The 20,876-nt window shown below is 41.8% G+C and overlaps 1 protein-coding gene across 1 annotated transcript; it reads right to left on the bottom strand.

Annotated features, from left to right (window-relative positions):
* Positions 1–6,760: 6,760 nt before the first annotated feature.
* On the bottom strand, positions 6,761–8,756 carry gbx2 (gastrulation brain homeobox 2). Its single transcript, XM_067986873.1, has 2 exons — positions 8,128–8,756; positions 6,761–7,396 (listed from the first exon to the last, which is right to left on the bottom strand). Exons 1-2 carry the CDS (start codon positions 8,648–8,650, stop codon positions 6,870–6,872), a joined length of 1,050 nt encoding a protein of 349 aa, XP_067842974.1. The 5' UTR covers positions 8,651–8,756; the 3' UTR covers positions 6,761–6,869.
* Positions 8,757–20,876: the final 12,120 nt, after the last annotated feature.

A 20,876-nucleotide genomic window follows, 5' to 3' on the forward strand; every position in this document is an offset into this window, starting at 1 on the left:
GATTCCAGCTATTAAAGGGGATCAGTTTAGTGTAATCCCGCTTTATCCATTGTAATTCAAGCAATGCCTCACATACCCGCAGCCACGAACTAGAGGGGAAGGGGCTCTTAAACAAGTGGCGGCCACATCACAAAGGCGGCGCTGTCTGTGGGACAAAGGCAGCGGGACTGCATCAAGTGTCCTAAAGCCGATTAGAGTGATCCATGGCCAATGCACCCCCGGGGGGAGAGCAAAGGCGAGAGATATCAACCCTGGCTCCGCCCAGTGTCCCTGTGCGTGTTGTGTGTTTTGCATTCCTATAGAAACCGGCCACTTTCAAAGTCTGTTTTGTAGACCAGTGTTTCACCCCCATCCTATGACCATGGACTAGAAGCTCGCCGAGCCCAGCCTGTCTCTCTTGTAGTTCATAGAATTGTTTTATTTTTACAGCTCTCCTTTTGTTTTTAAGTTGTTCTTGGTGAGGCCGGCATATATAGCCCACCTTAAGAAGCGGTGGCGGGGCTGCTTCATGTACCTTGTGGTGATGGTATTAGGTGGGGAATTCCAGGATTTTACCCTTTCCCATCTAGTTTGTCAAGTGAGGCAGGCCTGCGTTATGTCCACTGCCCTCTGCTTCTACTGGTCGACATTTATTAACTTTTAGATCGTTTCCAGCCCAGTTCGAAGCCATATCTTTCATCAGCTAATTTACCAATAGAGCATATGTGTTTGTTAGTGACGGTTAGTGTATATCAATAGCAGTCTGTGGGCAATGTCAATTGTAAAGTGTACATCGGTAACCATTAGTGTAAAAAGTGACAGTGTATTGTGTAACAGTTAATGTACACCTGTAGCAGTCAGTGAACGTCAGTAACAGTGTATATCACTAACAGTGTACACCTGTAACAGTCAGTGTACATCAGTACAGTGTTACTGATGTACACAGACTGTTACAGGCGTACACTGACTGTTACATCAGTAACGATGTACACTTGAAACAGTCGGTGTACACCTGTAACAGTCAGTGTACATCAGTAACAGTGTATATCAGTAACAGTATACACCTGTAAGAGTCAGTGTAGAACAGGAACAGTGTAGAACAGGAACAGTCAGGGTATACCTGTAAGTCAGTGTACATCTGTAACAGTCAGTATGCACCTGTAACAGTGTGCACCAGTAACAGTGTACATCTGTAACAGTCAGTGTACATCAGTAACAGTGTACCCCTGTAACAGTCAGTATACACCAGTACACTGTTACTGATGTACACTCTTACTGATGTACACTGACTGTTACAGGTGTACACTGACTGTTACATCAGTAACAGTGTACACTTGTAACAGTCAGTGTACATCAGTAACAGTATACACCTGTAACAGTCAGTGTACATCAGTAACAGTGTACGCCTGTAACAGTGTACACCTGTAACAGTCAGTGTACACTAGTAACAGTGTACACCTGCAAACGTCAGTGTACATCAGTAACAGTCAGTATGCACCAGTAATAGTGTACACCATAACACTGTACATCAGTAACTGTATATCAATAATAATTAGTGCGCAATAATGAGTCAAAGTACATCTGTAACACTTAATGTGAATCTGTATCAGTGTAATCTTTAACAGTGTACATCAGTAGTAGTCAGTGTGACACTTAATGTGAATCTGTATCAGTGTAATCTTTAACAGTGTACATCAGTAGTAGTCAGTGTGACACTTAGTGTAAATCAGTAATAATTAGTGCATTTCAGTAGCAGTCAGAGTACATTTGTGACTGTCAATTTCTATAACTTTGTACATCTGTGACTGTCAATATGTGTTACAGTTAAGGTACATCTGTAGCGATTAGCATCAGTAAGGCGGTGAACATCTGCAACAGGCAATGTCTATCTTTAACAATCAGTGTAGGCGCAGGGCGTCTGTAACCGCCGATGAGCATTAGTGATGGCCAGTGAACATCTCTAACAGTCACTGGGTGTCTGTAACAGTGCACATCTAAAACAGTCAGTTTGCATCTGTAACGGCAATGTGTGTTGTGTAATCTCCCACAACAGTCGCTGAGTCCGTGACATTCAATAACAGTATATGTAACAGTCAATGTCTGTAACCGTCCTTCCCCATCCATAGTCAATGTGCATCAATATAACCCTGCATCTCCAATAGTTATTGCACTTGCAACAATTTGCATCTGAACGCTTGGTGTCCTGCTCCTCAACTTTTTATACTAGCAATAATTTCAGGTTATTGCATCGTCCTTTGAATGTAGCAGAAAGCTAGTGTTCATTTGAGCCGTCATTCGTGTAGCTATTAAATGTTGGGCGGTAGTTCAGGCGCGATACTCTTGGTATTAAATATCAATGCATTAACTAGCAGTTAACGAAAGGTGTTTACACTTCAGGTATATGAGGGATTATAGTGTTGTAACCGCACAAAGTGCCCGTCAGCACAACTAATAAACTGCCCCGGTACCACGACTGTTTTAGAAGTAGATGATTCTATTTGTCTCACCTCTGGGTAACTTTATTAGCTCCGATGATACAGATATTTGACTGTGTTGAAATAAATAATTTCTATATCAAGCCTGGGTGCAAAGGGCGATTAAAGAGTTTTGTTACCTCTGAATTATTTATTGCAAACCTTGCACATTACGGTTTTACAGACTCGAGTTGTCATTTACACACAAAATTGTGCGTTCTAACTGCTACTGCAAAGCAAATCTTTTCAGACGAGGTAACTGTCCGGTGCGGTGCCGTGTAAGGGATCAGTTCGGTAGCTGGGTTAGCAGAAGATCCGCACCTAAATTAGCACTTGTTCATTTTGTTATAAGGGCGAATATACGAGCTATAAACAATGTGCAGTTTTAGTACTTCGAAATCTTAAAGAGTTGTAAAGTTGGCTTGTCAAAGGATTACATTGTTCCGCACGGGTCCCGGATCCCCCTCAGACCAGTCTCTAGATGCAGAAAAGGTTCTTTTCCTTAAAGACAGACTCCAGTTTTATGATCATTCGAGGGTAGTGCAGTCATTTCAGGACACGAATCAATGTGAGGTGGAGAAACAGATCTCAATTATTATCTATCTAATAGGTTTTATTAGGTTCTATCTCGCTTCATTTTAAGAGTGAATATCACCCGCACATATATTAAAACTCCATTGGAACGCACCCGGCTGATGCCAAGTCACAGTTAGACGTCTTCTATTAACCCCTGGCCACACGAGGTGGGCACTTTCAAGGAACGTTAGTGTTTTTTTAATGAAATAATATCAGATTGCGCCCTATATCCTACTATTAAGATCGTGTTGTACTTTGGAAAAGTTATAATTTAAAAAAAAGAAACCAAACATTCTTCCCTGTGACCGCTGTCTGTATTATTAACATCTGGTACAGCTGTATTCTTCTTCACAATGAACATTCGCATGATTAATTTCTGTAACCAATGTCTCCGTGTTATTTAAGTGTATTTTACTGCGATATTTTTTAACCAGCGGGTCTGTAATTGCGGTAGTCATTGGCCGGTGTATGGATCTGTGCATAACTGAGGGAAGGAGGAGGGGGAGAGAGACTCGTGTTATAGTTAATTGGAGAAGGAATATTATATCTTTCCCTGAAGTTAGTTTCCGCTCCTCGTGTCTTTTGACAATTTGGGAAATGTAAGGTCAACTTTCGCGTTGAAGGAGGGGGGAGAGGCATTACACAGAGCTGTTATTAAACCATAACACAAATAACCTGACATGTCTGGCAAAGTGATGCACCTTCCAAACATTAGTGATGTACAAGATGCCTCTCAGCCAATTCTATTGTAAATAGGCGAATATTTGCATTCCTCTGAACAGTTGGTTGTTTATTCCCAGTGTCGAGTTTCTCACTAATATCAAGAATTCGCGGACATTGTTACTATCTCTATTTCTTCTCCTTATGTTCAGAGGGAAAATACATATTTTCTGTCTCTTACTTAAGATTATGCAAATTGTTCGACTTTTATTGTCATTCAAACCCGCTGTCAGTATCTGTTACCACACAAAAGGGGATTTTTTTTCAAATATCGACGAATAAGGGAGTTTGAAAACTCACGTTTCTGACCATTGCAAGAACTGAACCCGATTTCACAAGTTGGAGCTTTATATGGTTTGGACTGAGTTTATTCTTGCATTTCCAGTCCCTAAACAAACGGGTGCAGATGAATATTGTTTAATTAAATTCAAGCTCTAATTATTGCCCCCCCCTTCCAAGTCACACTTAACGGGGTAATTGTGATTTAAATGGAGATTAATAAACCTTTTTTAAAGTGGCCAATGACAAAATGCACTGACTCTGTGATCGGATACTAACCTCTCTTAGAAAAAACTCTTCATTAAATATTTTCAAGGAGGGAGAGGGGTTCTGTTAAAAGTGCGAACTGAATAGGTTTTGAATTTGCTTGTATATTAATCCTATATTAGATATTAATCCAACCCTCCCCCCAAAAGTAGTTCGGTCGCCGAGTGCCGTTCTTTCAAGTGTTGTCATTTTTATTAGTTTTCTGACATTAATAAATACGAAACCCCCTGATTTGTTCGATGTAAATGGGCAAGTTATATAAAGTGGGGGTGGGTGGGTGTTGAGCTCGGAGCTCTATTCATTTCAGGAAGCATCGCGGGCCAGTAACTATTAGGACTAGCTATTCTTTAGCCTCCCCATCAAAATTAATCATTGGGACTTAATTTTAAGCGCAGACAAGTTGCTGTTAATTTAGTGCAGCGTGTATGAGATGTAATGAAAAGCGAGGTGCTAGCCATCTCTCCTGGGGGCCATTAATCACTGGGCTGCGACGTTCGAGCTTGATTACAATTTGCAAAAAAATTCATTAAAAGCCATGGCGATTGACAATTTTTATCTCTCCCTGCGATCTGACTCATTAGGCAGCCAAATTAAAGCGCTGATGATGGCGATGGTGACAGCGATCAAATGCCCAGTTGTTTATCTTGTACTCGCTACATCCTGTCGTGTATCGTTTATTCGAGGTCAGGGTCAGCAACAATACAACACTGTCACCTTCGCCACTATCATTTTGGAGGGAGGAGAGGCGACTTTGGGCATTTTTTTTTGGATGGGGGTGGGAAATAGATGATATGTGGCCGGGGTAAATTATCTGCCATCAATCGTTTTGACCTTCTGTAACGTTTGATTTAGCCACAGGGGCATCAGGAGCACTAGCAGATAGATCCTTGGCAAGTGATCGCTGGGCTTTTTTGTGTGTCCTTTAGAACAACCATTTTGCCGGATTTGTAGATAATATTTTATCTCTGGAAAAAAAATTAACGTTAAAAATCAACCTCCAAAAGAATATTTAATACAGTCCAGACCCCGTTCAATCAATACTTGGACATCGCGACCCCCCTCACTCCCTACCCCTTGTGAACTGGATTCTTTGTAAGGTGAAAACCTTAAACTACATTGCAAATATTCCCTTTTTTATTTGCATAATGTGGCCTCGTATGCAGAATAAGCTCCGACGCAGCTCATTTTGAATTCTCACAATGATTCTTTCAACCAAATCGCCGGCAGGTTGAACTCGACGACCGTTCATCCAGGTTATTTTTTTGGTTGTTGCATGTGGTGATATAAAATCTCAAATAGTTGAACACAAGTATAAACGGCTGCAATTTCTAAATTGAAAGAAATATTACAACGGTCCCTTTATTCCTGGTGATTCAAAAAAATGTTATACAAAGTGTATATCTGATTAATTGCTCCTCTTTTATTTTTGGTATTAAATCGATTCCTATGACACACAGAATCGCCCCAATAATATATCCCGTGGCCTTTTAAAAAATATACATTAGCTTTCAGATTATTTAGTCTATGCCAGAAACCCGAAGATGATTCGTGATTTGAACTTACAGTGACTATGTTGATAGATAAAGCAGTAGTATTTTACAAACTTAAGCGGGCGAAGATTCCCTCTTAATGGACACATACACTTCAGCTAATTCAGAACCGTATCAGATCAATTTGATTCCCTCCCTATTTACCATTCGTGATCTCTGTGAAACTTTCTGATGTTGAGAGATCACCGAAGTCATTTCTCGTGAGTCAGATCTTTCCCCTTTTAGCTCCAACGGTTAAAATCGTAAAATAAAAACGCCAAGAAAATCACCCAACTTCCCTCCCCCTCAAAAAAAATGTACCGTAAATGTTTAACCGTAAACCTTTAGGACGGATAACTTGGGAGGAACTGCAAACACTAACTGCATTATTTATGGAACTGCCGCTCGGTTTTATTCACAAGTCATTTCTTCGTGTGATTTTTTTTTGGAGAATTTTCATCATTTATAAGAAATGTGCTACATTTTTTTCCAAAAAGAAAATGTAAAATAAATTAACACCATCCGTTTTTATATAACCATACTTCCTTTTTTTCGTTTAAAACAGGAACCGCAATTTGAAAAGCAAATTACGCCAAGAAAAAATAATATATATTAAAAAAAGGATCTATCACAATGGCAATGTCAGCATGTACATTTTTTTAAAAAGATATTAAATAGCAATACTTTACGGAATTTACCTTTTTGGAATATGATGAAACAATGCAAAGTGGTCAAAACACCAATGTAAGATGGGATAAATGTGAGCGTTTAGCATCGCGGTCCCTTTTCTCTCCAGGAATGTAGAAGTTCGTGCAATTCTCACTGTACAAGTTTTGGTCCACAAAACAGTCAAAATACTGTATATAGCTGATGCATTTTCTCAGTACTTATATACAAACAAAGTATAATTATTTATTTATAATAAATAGGGGTTTGTCCATTGGCAAGTCTTCGATTTTCACTCAAAAAGATTTTTTTTGTCTTTTTGTGTTATGTGTGTGTTTTTTTTTTAATCTTGTAAAGTGTTTGAAAGTTTCTTTTTGTTTTAGGGTCTCGGTTGCTCCAATTGCTGGTGCTGACTTCTGATCGCAAATCTACTGACGTGGACAGGGATGGGTACCACGATCTTGGGGTTCCTCGACGGTTCTCCAGATTTGGAGTTTGCATTGCCCGCTTTCACCCGTTTCCACTTAGCCCGCCTGTTCTGAAACCAGATTTTGACCTGCACTTCGCTCAATTTAAGGGCGTGAGCGATCTGGGATCTCTCGGTCAGCGACAGGTATTTCTTGCAGTGAAATTCCTTCTCTAACTCTAACAGTTGCTCGCTGGTGAAAGCTGTTCTCCTCCTCCGGTTCTTGCCGGTCGCTGTATTCGTTGGGTTCGTGTTGCTATGGCTGGTTTCCTCCAGCCCTGGGCCGGATTCCTCTTCCTTATGAACCGCCTGCGATGTGATGTTATCATCGGAACTGTAATCGAGATCACTGTCCATTGAAAAACTCTCATCTTTGCTTTTGGGATCTTCATCCACTTTTAAATCTTCTTTCCCTTGCCCCCTGTTAGACGTGACAGCGCCTGGAGCGGGGGAGAGAGGGAAAAATACAACAGAATTTTAAATCCCAAACTGATCAATAATACATACATCTAATTAGATTACAACTAATTATTTAAAAATTAATTTTTCTAAAGTTCAGAACATTCTGTTTTGTTATTCATCACTTTCACTTACCCATTCTCCGAATTTAAATGAAGAGATATTTATGATCAATTTTTAAATTTATTGCAACTAGTTATTAAAGACACGCTGATAAAATGGTTCAAAATAATTGCGTGATTTTTAAGTGTACGGTCAATTCAAATACACACACATCCCATATCAGCAATTCATGTGTTAATAAACGTGCTTTGATCAGTAATGGATTTAGATGCAAAATCTGCAAAGGCTATTGTCCCTTATTTCCATTTAATTTCGCAAATACCTCTAAGACAGTTTGGATGCTCTCTTTCAAAAGTTGTATTGTAGCGGCTTTTAATTGTAGTTGAACTAACTCAGCGTGTTAGTGGCGCATAACAATGTGGAACTTTTTCAAAGATCCCTCTATTTCATGGTGATACTCAGAACTTGAGAGAGCTGCCGGCTGGTTTTGTAATTCAACTGATTGAACTTAAAATAAGAAATTGAACAACCGGAATACGCTGAATTCTGCTTTTGTTGTTATTATTATAAATATCTAATGTTAACAAATCCGTGCAGTCAAACATCTCCATTTTGCAAAGACAGTTTTTTTTAGGAAGGATTCACTTACCGATGACTGAATGGACCGCCTCCGAGGCTGGGAAGGAAAGAACCGAGCTGTCTTTGCACAGAAACGCCTTGGCTTCCTCGCCTTCCTGCTGGATTCCTCCATCAGCCTTGTCGAGAGTGACCAGGGCCTGCATGAACTTCCTGGCCGGCTCCTGGTGCTGGGAAGACGGGAAGCTCCGGCTGCCTTCCCCGGTACCCGGCAGTGTGGCCATGAGAGTGGTAACCGCCATGCCCTGGCCCAGGCTGGTGCAGAACCCGTTGGAGAGAGACCCGGCTAGGTTGCTCACTTGGTGGTGGTGGTGGGGAGGTGGCACGGCGTGGAGGCTGTGCTGGAGAGATGGCTGGGGAAGGGCTGGTGGAGGGAGAACCACCGGTCTGTAGGGCATGAACATGGGGTAGCCGGTGTAGACGAAATGGCCAGTGCTGGGCTGGGGGCTGGTGCCTATCAGGGAGTCTATGCTGAAGGCGGTGCTGGTTCCCAGTGGTCGCTGCATCACAGTCAATGGGCTGAAGTCGGCACACATACAAGCAAAGGATAGGTAGACACAGTATGGGTGGATTATAGAGAAGGAAAAGAGCTCAGCAAGTCCAAGGTGCAAGACTCAAGTCAGTTCCCCGATGGTGTGAGGCTCCGATTTCCCCTGGATATCATCGCTCTCCTGATCCGGGGGCTGCTTCAACTGCCGAGTGTGAAATAGGCTGTAGTGGGGGTGTTTCCCAGCCAGGGGTCACATCCATCAGCTTCAAATTACGCTCCGTTTTTTCTCATTCACATTTTCCTAAAACTGGCAACCTTCCTTCCGTCACGTGCCGCTGCCTTCTCCCCGTTGATTGGTCAGGGTGGGTCGGTCCTGACTTGGCCCCTCCCACCATCACATCCCATACCTTTTGCTCTTGTATTTATTTGTGATTATTCCCCTAATCCACTCTCTGTTACACTTTCCACACTCCTTTATGTTCCGATATGGTTAATGAACGTGGTCTATCATCACTTTAGTCAGGAAATTAAAAAAATTATCTTAATTATAACTATATTAGAAACTTTATTTTAATATTACTGTGGGTAAAGTGTGTCTTTTTGTACACACTATTAGAATCATACAGTACAGAAAGAGGCTATTCGGCCCACCTTGCCTGTGCCAGCTCTTTGAACGAGCTATTCAATTAGGGCCCTGGACCGTGTCTATCCTATTCCTCGCACTTCTGCCCTCACCCCTTCCCTTCCCTCCCAGAACCACAATAGGGTCCCCCTTGTCCTCACCTTCCACCACATTCAACATATCACCCTCCGCCATTTCCACCACCTCCAGCTCGATCCCACCACCAAACACATCTTCCCCTCCCCTTTTAGCATTCCGAAGGGACTGCTCCCTCCGCGACACCCTGGTCCACTCCTCCATCACCCCCAAGACTCGCTCTCCTCCCCACGGCACCTTCCCGTGCGAGCGCAGACGATACAACACCTGCTCCTTCACCTTCTTCCTTCCCACTGTCCAGGGCCCCAAACACTCCTTCCAGGTGAATCAGTGATTTACTTGTACTTCTTTCAATTTAGTATATACTGTATTCGCTGCTCACAATGCGGTCTCCTCTACATTGGGGAGACCAAACGCAGACTGGGCGATCGGTTTGCTGAACAGCTCCGCTCTGCTCACAAGCATGACCCTGACCTGCCGGTCGCTTGCCATTTTAATTCCCCGTCCCACTCTCACTCTGACCTCGGCTTCTTACACTGTTCCAGTGAAGCTCAACGTAAACTCAAGGACCAGCATCTCATCTTTCCTTTAGGCACTTTACAACCTTCTGGACTCAACACTGATTTCAATAACTTCAGATCATAACCACTGCTCCCATTTTTTCGGTCAGTTAGTGCTGGTTATGGATCTGCTGCTGCCATTTACAGCTACTCCTGATCAATCTTTTGTTTTTTAACCTGTCCCATTACCACCTTCCTTGCCTTGCACCATCATCCCTTTTGTCATTTGATCACTCGTGCCCACTACCCTATCAGAGACCTTCCCTTTTGTTCTTTCCTCCCCTCCCCTTCCCCTCCCTTTCCCCCCTCTGTACTTGCTTAAAAACTTTAATTCTTTTAACATCTTCCAGTTCTGATGAAAGGTCTTCGACCTGAAACTTTAACTCTGTTTCTTTCTCCACAGATGCCTGACTCGCTGAGCTTCTCCAGCATTTTCTGTTTTTATTTCAGATTTCCAGCTTCTGCAGTATTTTGCTTTTGATTTTTTATCCAATTAGTCTCATTCTTTCCCCATAGCCCTTCCTTTTCAAGTATATATTCAATTATATGTTGCTCATTCTTCCCTTGTAGAATAGCGGTCAGATCTATGAGTTATTATTTTTATGGGATGCTGCACTGTGTCCAGCAGTTGGATGGAGTGATTTAAAGGTGACTTCTATCCCAGGTAAACAGTGCAATCTGGTTTATCCTTAATGCTAAAGTAAAAGGGACGAGAAGACTTAAACACTATTTTAGAATAGACTTCTACACAGTCTTTAATAAATGCCTTGGTTGCATCTCATTATCCATTGTATTCCTGGGATGAGGGGGTTATCTTATGAGGAAAGGTTGGACAAGTTGGGCCTGCATACAATGGCATTTAGAAGAATGAGAGGTGATCTTATTGAAACATATAAGATCCTGAGGGGACTTGAAGGGGTAGATGCTGAGAGGATGTTTCCCCTTGTGGGAGAGACTAGAACTAGGGGCCACAGTTTAAAAATAAGGGGTCTCCCATTTAAGATGGAGATGAGGAGAAATTTTTTCTCTCAGAGGGTCGTGAGTCTGAGGAACTCCCTTCCCCAGAGAGCGGTGGAGGCAGGGTCATTGAATATTTTTAAGATGTGGAGATGCCAGTGATGGACTGGGGTTGACAATTCTAAACAATTTTACAACACCAAGTTATAGTCCAGCAATTTTATTTTAAATTCACAAGCTTTCGGAGGCTACCTCCTTCCTCAGGTGAACCATTTCCACATTGTTCACCTGACGAAGGGGGAAGCCTCCGAAAGCTTGTGAATTTAAAATAAAATTGCTGGACTATAACTTGGTGTTGTAAAATTGTTTACGAATATTTTTAAGGCCGAGTTAGACAGATTCCTGATTAAGAAGGGAGTCAAAGGTTATAGTAGGTAGGTGGGAAAGTAGGGTTGAGGTCACAATCAGATCAGCCACGATCTTATCAAATGGCAGAGCAGGCTGGAGGGGCCGAATGGCCTACTCCTGCTCTTAATTCACATGTATCACAGTATATGCATTAACTTGGAAGTATGGAAGGCTGAAGGGAGGCGAAGAGCATGTCAGGATTTGTAGTTCCATCACACATGCGCACTGGGCTTTGGAGCCCTGGGGCAACTACAACTCCCGCCATGCCTCGCGAGGGCGGCGCGTGCGGCCCAAGTTACTTTGATTGGACATTGAAAGGGGGCTCAGTGATCCGGGACTGGCACAGACCTTGTTTCAAGAGAAAAACTTACATCTAAATATATTTTATTTATTAATTATGTGTTTATGTATTAAATATGCAACACAAAAGCAAACTGGAAACACAGAAATTGGTTTAAAAACACAAGACTTGCAGCTGAGCTGTGAACTAAATGGGCAATAACCGTAAATCGCTGGTAATGGGCGACATCGATCGAACAGCCTTCGTGCTAGATCTATTTGTTGAATAGTTTCTAATCCTTTGGACATGGCTGGATCACTCCATTACCCACTGACCCAGGGCATGTGAAGGATGTGGGTGCCAATCCATTGTATTTAGCTTGTCCTGGGTACATTTCAATAAATGAAAAGTCTCACATTCACCCCGCCCGTCAGATCAGCAACAAACCAGAGGGGTGGGCTTCATCTAGGCTCCGAAACTATGCAGTGAACAAGCGAGTGTAGGGCCCAGCATAGAGATGGTCAGCTGCTAAAGTCAGGGTTGTAAATTAATCACAGGTTAGCTCCAGTTCTGATGGTGCAGGGAGGGTGTCTTGCCTTATTATTGCGGTTATTTACAGCCTGGCTGTCGTGATCATTACAGTATTATCACAATTCTGCTGGCGAACGTTTGGGAAACGCGCTGGGATGATTTTATTTAGGGGAAAGGAAAGCAATTGCCATTCAGCCAGAGCGAGGAGAGAAGAATCGCCCCAGTGTCCGGGATATTGGGATTACAAAGAGCTTGTTGTGTAAAGTTTGGGCATCAGACACACTAATTTGCGAGACGCGGAGCACTGAAGGACCGAGTTAAACTTTTATTCATTGCATTTTTAACTGAAAGACAGAATAGGCTCCATGTGGTTCTAAGTCAGCCCCTGGCTAGCTTTGAAATCAGTGCCCAGCAATTATGTAAACGAGTTATTCACTAACATGATGGCATTAAATCGATATGGGCTGCTCTTTTCTATGCGAATCTCTCGTGAGGTTTCCAAAGCAAGTCCAACACGATGTATTTCTCCTGGATTAAAAAGACAAAAAAAAAACACCCCCACAGAAATTGTAAAATGAACGCCGTGGGATCATTCAGATGGTTTACACGATTTAATCCCTAATGAACGATGTTAAAAAGAGAGAAAAGCACGAATCCAAGAAAGTGAGGGGAAGAATGAGAGAGCGAGCGGGAGGGAGGGAGAGAGAGAGAATGGAGGACAGTGTTTCTAGGGAAAAAAAGACTGTGAGGAGGGAAGGAATGAGAGTGTGTGAGAAATAGAGACGGAGTATGTCTGAGTGAATAGTGAGGAGTAAGGACGAAGAATAAAGCAGAGTGAGAGAATAGCGAACAAAAAAGGATAGAGAGGAGAGTGAGCGAGAATAAAGAATAAAAGAGGATAGAGAGAAGGAAGGAGAGCGAGTGAGAATAGAGAATAAAAAAAGAGACGGGTGGAAGGAGTATGAGAATAGAGAGGAAAAGAGGCGGCGACTTGGGAGGAGAATGTATGAGAATAGAGAATACAGGGGGAGAGAAAAGTGAGAGTAGTGATTAAAAAATAGTCTCAGAGAAGAAAGGAGTCTGTGACAGAAAATGGAGAAAGAAGAGAATTCAAGAGAGAGGGAATGTGGACTCGTGTGAAAGAGAGAAAGTCAATTTAATTCCTCCAGCGCTCAGACAATCTCCGGGCTCCTGTGTGTTTGACTAAAAGTCACTCTAATGAGCTGCGGCTATCAAACCCTTTCGGGTGAAATCCGACTTTATTATCACATTCCCAGAAATTCTGGACGTAATTAGGAAATTTCAAAAATTCCATCCGCTCCATCACTTGGTTATTGATTTCAATCCTGCACTTTAAGAAATCTCACAGAGCTGCGAGTCCTTTGAACTGTGATTAGGAGAATAAACATTGGCGGCGATTTAATGACCGAGCTGAAATGTCAGACTCAATCTAAAATATAAAGGAGTCACATTGAAGGAAATGACAGGTTTGCAAATATTAGATTTTCTCAAAAATATAACACACCAGGGAGCATTTATTCCCAGGCAGGGGCGATCGTTTAATAACGAAACAGACTTTAAAAACAAACACAGAACTAAACTTCTTTGACTCTTATCAATTGGGATTGCCCCCCCCCCCCTCACAGGCCCCGTCAGTGCCAGGTTTTTGGTGATATAGCGGGTGTGATCCTGGTGAAGGTCCCTAATGACAGGGGTGGAGTCTCTCGGTAATTCAGATCACGGAGTGATCAGTCAGAATGGGAGAACGAGTCTGTCAATGTGTTGAATTCATGGGGCTGACTGCATTCTTATGGGGTCTCATCATTTTGTCACTAACCATTCTTACAAGTGCTACTTTGGAAAAAAAACGCCACTTCGGTTTTTCTCTCTCCCTTTCCAGGACAATGGGAATTGTTTCATCCACAACCTGAGCGCTTTCATTAGTTCCCCACCTAGGTTTTGAATGCTGGATGAATTTGTGTTTTGAGTCTTATTTTACTGGTGCAACTTCAGACACGATGATAGCGCGTACGGTGGTGTTCGAGTATTAAAGTTTGTGCCTTTTTTAATGATTCTTTGTCCTGAACGATCCCTTCTGAGCGGTCGCATATTATTCTGAATGAATGTGTGTAACGGTACATCTTCATGAACATGGCCGGTCCCTGTACTAAAAACCGTCAGGCGGATTAAAAACCCAATTCATAGAATCATATAGCACAGAGGGAGGCCATTCGGCCCATCGTGCCCGTGCTGGCTCTTTGGAAGTGCTGTCCAATTAGTCCCGCTCCCCTGCTCTTTCCCCACAGCCCTGTAAATGTTTCCCCTTCAAGTATTTGTCCAATTCCCCATTGAATCTGCTTCCACCACACTTTCAGGCAGTGCCGCGTAATAAGAATTCTCCTCATCTCCCGCCTGGTTCTTTTGCCAATTATTTTAAATGATTGAATGAAGACACCGATACCGCCTTCCCCTCCCCCCAACGTATTGTGTATTAACTGAAATATTTGTCACATAGCAATCCGGAAATGAACTAACCGATTATAAGTGAAACTCATTGGTGATTACATAAGCTGATCTGGTGAATGTCAATGAAATTATAGCAAATGAAGGATTAGCGTTAGATACCGTTTGACTGTAACCTCAATAGTTGGTGCAAAAGTACAATTGCAGTTTGGCACGTGGAGAGCTGGTAACTTTTCAGGGGCGAGACTGGTTTAAAAAATCAAAACAAGAGCTGTCCCAGAGGGAGATAGTGAGCCTCAGGGAGATCAATATTGCGCCGATCTCCGCCCAAAAAGCAGGGTTGAATCTATCACCTCGTTCCTTATCTCTGGGAGGGGAGGATGCAATGTTATATCTGCCTCGCTGATCTCCCAAGGAAACCCCAAACCTCCAAAGGTCATAGCTGTAAAAGTCGTATTTTTTTAACTTAAAGTTTTAAGTTTCGTTTTATGAATGAAAATGATTAAGGACATTTCGGGTATGTGCCCGTGTTAAATTCATTCCAAACTGACCTATTCGTCTGTTTCGGGTCAATTACAGAACTCATGAACTAATCGAACTAATTAGTGATCTCTGCCGATTGGGAGGAGGGAGCGTCATTAAATCGATTATTGCAAATGAAACAGACTCTGATTTAACTGAGAAATCGGTGCAATTACATAACTACCAAAGAGAGAGACAGGGAGAAAGAGAGAGACAGAGCAAGAGAGAATGCTTTCGTTGCTTTACTCTCTCTAACTATGTCGAAAGGGTCGTCCAACTTTGGGTGAAAAAGAATGTCAAACAGAGACAGAGTGAGGCAGTTACTGTAAAAATTGTGGATTATCCCCTAATCGGCCGGCAGCTCGCCGTTTCATGTGTCCCTCGAAGCCTTTAATCTGGGTTTGAAATTGTGGGTTACCTTTATCTAATTTCTATAGTTCATTGTTTTGAAAGATCAGAGACATGCTAATCCTGCAAACAGCTGTAAAAGGGACAATTGCCAGGTTAAAGGGTGAGGATCCGGAGATGGTGGCGGGTCAGAAATCACCCCCAAAAAACATTTATGATGCAATTAAGAAAATGATTTGTTACACACTAGTTGAAACACACTCTATTTAACTCTTTTAAGTAGCGCTTAAATAAAATTGACGTCTGGTTTAAAGGTAATCGGAGTGGACCCACGAGACTGATCTTTTACTGGCCTACATTAGACAAGAGCAGAACCCAAGGGCGCCGACTCTGAATCGGGGCCCATCCGCTTTAAAACCTCTAACAGCGTTTGTGGGATCAAATTTAATGGAAAATAATTCTGGTTTACGGATATCGAGTAGAATTTAATTGTATCAAAATACAGGGGCCCTTTAACAAAGCAAAAACTTTAAATTTGTTGCTTTTGAAGCCACAAGTCCGATAAAATGATTGTTTTATTTCGAGTGTTGTGCAGGGCTATTTGTGCCTGGGTACAGGTGTTGTGAACAGATGTGATGTCAGCACACACCAGGTTTACAGATGTTTTGACATTTCTTCCGAAATAGTGAGCAACATTTAGCAATTTTATATATTTTTTGGCTACGCTCACCCATTTCCAATCATTTAGAAACACGTGGCAGTTTCTAACACAGTTGCATACGCCAGCATTACAAAAAAAAAGGTTTGTTAGTTTTAAAATAAAGCCTGGGTAATATTTGTAAAAAAATCCCAGAGGTAGCAGTGTGATCATCAAAGTACTGCAAAGTTGCCAGGGAAAGTAGATTGAAACACCAGCAAGACCCAGAAAGATCCTGGATCAAATAGATTCCTTTCCGGAGCCCTCATATATTCTTTATTCTGCCCCCAACCCGAATCAGAGAATCGCAAATTAATTACATTTGTTAAAAAAAGTCTAAAACGATCCCGCTAAAATATCCCCCTGCCTTCAGGTCTAAAGAGGAAAATGAAACGGGGAATAAAATCTACGTCCTCGATCGAGTAAAATGAAAGTAATTTTGAAAGAGTCGCACATCCACCCCCCAGAATGGAGAAACTCCCCACCGCTGTTTAACGATAGTTATTTGATGTTAACATTGTACATTATTCAATCTGCAAATTTATTTCACTTTCTATACAGGTGTTTGCGGTTCAGCCTTTAACATAAATCGGTGTGTAAATGTGGGCCGCGTTATATTTAAAAACACTCCAATGGGCATTGCTGAATAAACCAGTTATCGATAGCCTCAAACCTTTCCTCCCTAAAAGTGATGTCAGTAATAAACTACAGATTGAGTTGACACCAGATCTCCCACTCTCCATCTGACGGGTCTTGACCATTCTCGGAAATCGAGTTCCGTTTTCACATCTCGCTACACAAATTAACCCTTTAGGTGCCGGGCGTGCTTTGCACGGCCCCTTCCTTCCCCCCCCCCCCCAATTATCCACCTACCTACCTGTTAATTCTAGGGAGAGTCTGCGGCTCAGGGTTACAATGTAGCTGGACACAGAGGGTGCATTTATTTACATTGCTATCTGAATGAGCATTTAAAGACATAAAACCTTCAACCCAGAACCTAGCAAATGTTAATATGCACACAAAAAAGAACACTTGGCTGCCAGGCTCTGTCCAAGAGTCCGATTTATAATCAATCCGTGTTCTCCAACAGGTCCGTCCTGCTCCTGGTTAATCGTATGATCAGTTCTGCCCCCGTTCCCATCAGAATCAACTCATCTCTAATAGACATTCTAGTTTTTTTTTAAAGAAAAGTCTTCAACCAGCAGAAAACGTAATCTTCTTTTCTGATATTTCTCCCTGAGTTCGGACAGAGTGTCACCAGGATTATAATTATCCTGCCCGAATATATAGTTCCTGTGACACTTTGTGAGCGTGAAGGACAAGCGAATATTGCAACAATTGGACGTGTGCATTGGGTATCACAATAACCCTCGATATTAAAGCTGAGAAATAGGGGAACAGGTGGGAAATAAGACGATTGCCATCAGGTTGGACAGGCTAGCAAGTACGGAAAATAAAATGGTCATTCGCCAGAACTGAGGAAAGGTCGAAGATTATAACGATTTTAATCAGTTTCTTCCGACAGAGGAACAGGGTGATTGTTTTACAAAGAGGCTGTCTCCTGGTGGAATTCGGACTAATCAGGGTCCCAACGGCCTGGCGAGTAAAAGGCAGCGAATGTGGGGATGTCTACTAAACACCCTCATGGGGACTGTCTCGTTTAAAAAAAAGATTATGGGGATAGAATATATAACATTTTCCTGACCTTCTTATGTTTTAAATAATTGATTGTTCAACAAACACTCTCTCCTTGTATTGTGTGCGTAGCTGGGTCCACGATTCCTGTTTCTGCTCGTACTGAGTCCCTATATTGCCAGAAAACTCTCATTAATGTGTATAACCAGCAACCCCCCCCCCAAAGGCTGCTTGCCCTGTCGCGACCACCGCACTCTAGATGTTCTATTTATGTCATATGTGGAATTAATTCAAGTTTTAAGCAGAATAAAGTGCAAACTCCCAAGTTGAGCATTACCTTTTTAAAAGCTGTGGTACAATCAGGCTGAGACATTTTAAATGCAGTGTTATTCAATTATATTTGACGGATTGAAACACATAGACTCGATATATTACCATGAAATGAGTCATGGGTCATTTAAAAAGTGAATTTAATCGCACAGTCATTAGACAAATAGTATACCAGACACTTTTGAAATTGTAAATCATTACCCCAAACGCATCAATATAGGAACTGGAGTCTTAATGATTTATGATAACATTATAAAATGTTCGAGGAGAATATGCTTTTTTTCTCATCAAAAATTCTCTCTCAAAATATTTGCAATTTGCTGCATTTCTTGTAATACGGCGAATTTATATTAATGCTAATGCATTTTAAATTGACAAAGTGTTTTGCCTCTTGCTTGGTATGTTAAATATTATTAGAAAGACGAGATGGCGAGGATAAAATAGAATTATTTTTTTGATATAAAACTGCCCATCGATTCGTATCATTATCTAGCAAATCCCCATACCAATTAAACACATTGTCTTGTTAATGTTTCACTTTTCGAAAGCCTAATTTGCTAGGCTCATTTTGGGGGAAGTGTAGCAACACACAAGTTCTTTGCCAAAAGAGTCTGTTCGAAATTAGTTGGGAAACATTAAGGGCAAAAAATGTAAGTGGTGGAAAAGCAAATGTGAAAGGAACGAGGCGGCGATCTCCCTGAGTATTGCGCTGGACTCACAGGGCGCTGTGAATATCACTTAAAACACAGCGGAGTCAATCAGTGCAGCCGATGGAACTGTATGAGGGACAATCGGATACTTTTAGCAGATTTTAAAACAATGTTATTCTCAAACCAGGCTGAGGGGTATTGGTTTCCCTGATGATCGCGTCTCCGGTATAGAACGTACCAGGGCTGGAGAGTCAGGTTTGTTACACCTGTATTTTTTTTAAAAAGGTGCAGAAAATATACAGACTGGAGATTGAAGCAAGAGCTTCGATATCTGTTAGTTAACTCTCCTCTCCAACACATTTATATAGAAATCGTGACAACCATCCGATTAATGTTTGGATCCCAAAGAGGTGATCTCACATTGGAAAGCAGGCGGTGGCTGAGTGAGGGAGAGAGAAGTTTCCCAGTCACATCACCCTGAAATCCAATCAATATCTACATCTAACTCGAACCGCTTTCGTTTTCATCCATTACTTAATAGTGGTACAAACACACTGACCACAAGCAGGAACTGTGGGGTAAGGTTTATACTGACTATAACGGGGTCCTAACAGGGTCATTTATCAGGTCAGCCCACTAGCCAGCTAGAACTAGCACAGAGCCCTCTACTTGTATAATTTGCACCAATTTCTCCGTCTTGCACACATTCTATATACAGTGAAAACAGGCATTGCATATCTACATAGTAATGCTACATAGCACAGTAATATTTTGTCTTGTCAATTGGTTCTTCAAAGATCCAGTGAAATTTGTGTTTAAATGGAAATATTCTCCACTTCCTGCGATAACGTGGCAAATCTGTTTTTTTTAAAGGTAGTGAAAAATCTTTAATTGTACCAAAGATGTTGGATTATCCACATTCACCGTGCTGCCCCACTTCAGGAGCCCAGTCCAGTGGTCATCTGGGATCGACTGTAAATCCTGTGGTTCTATCGCCCCCTACAGGGCGGATAGTGCACGGCACGGATACCACAGAACGAACAGTAAAACAGGGCGATCATCTGATCAGTGGGGGAGCCCGGACAGGTCATTGCAATATAATCGGAAAGGTAGCAATCCCTTCGGTTAGGGAGAACAATTAAATAATCAGCAGAGAAAAAAAACCACACGAGACAAAATCTATTTTATGTTTCCCGAGATAAAACTTGGGTTAAAAATCTTATGGTGTTTATAATTACACAATATAACATTCTACATTTCTTTAGATCTGTACATTGACTTTTAAAAGTCCTTCATCTTATAAAAGACACTTGGGAATTAATTTCAATACTGATGTTTTGACAGCCCCTAAACATACAGTCATACATGCCCAAATAGTACATACACTACATACACTCCCACACATGTCACTACATTACTATGTGATTTGACATGGTGCTTGTTAAAGTGACACAAATGCTGAGATTGAAATATTTCCCACTTCCCACTGAGTGACCACACCAAACCCTCCCTGGCCAGGTACAGCAGGAGAGTTGAACACAGAGCAAAGCTTCCTCTGCATCAATTTGAAAAATATCTTAACCTCAGCTGCAGAAAAACATTTGCTGTGATTTCTCCATGACTGAATTGCCCATCTATTTGACCTCTGTCGGTGAGTTACTATATTAGTGGAAATGGTACTGTGTCTGAGGATGAGGTTAACTCAAAGAGTTGTGCCAGCCTTGGCTTAGTGGTAGCATTCTTGCCTCTAAGAATCAGTAGGTTGTGGGTTCAAAGCCCTACTTCAGAGACTTGAGCACAAAATCTAGTCTGATATTCCAGTGGAGTGCTGTGTTGTTGGACGTGTAGTCTTTTGGATGAAATGATAAACCGAGGTCCTGTCTGCCCTCTCTGGTGGATGTAAAACATCCCATGGCACTATTTCAAAGAAGAACAGGGGAGTTATCCCTGGTGTCCTGGCCAACATTTATCCCTCAACCAACATCACTAAAAGTGATGATCTGGTCATTCACACATTGCTGTTTGTGGGATCTTGCTGTGCACAAATTGGCTGCCGTGTTTCCTACATTACAACAGTGACTACACTTCAGAAGTACTTCATTAGCTGTAAAGTGGTTTGTGAAAGGTGCTATAGAAATACAAGTCTTTTTTTATTTTGCTTTTCACTTCACCA

This window comes from Heptranchias perlo, chromosome 7, assembly GCF_035084215.1.
Source record: "Heptranchias perlo isolate sHepPer1 chromosome 7, sHepPer1.hap1, whole genome shotgun sequence".
NCBI lineage: Eukaryota > Metazoa > Chordata > Chondrichthyes > Hexanchiformes > Hexanchidae > Heptranchias > Heptranchias perlo.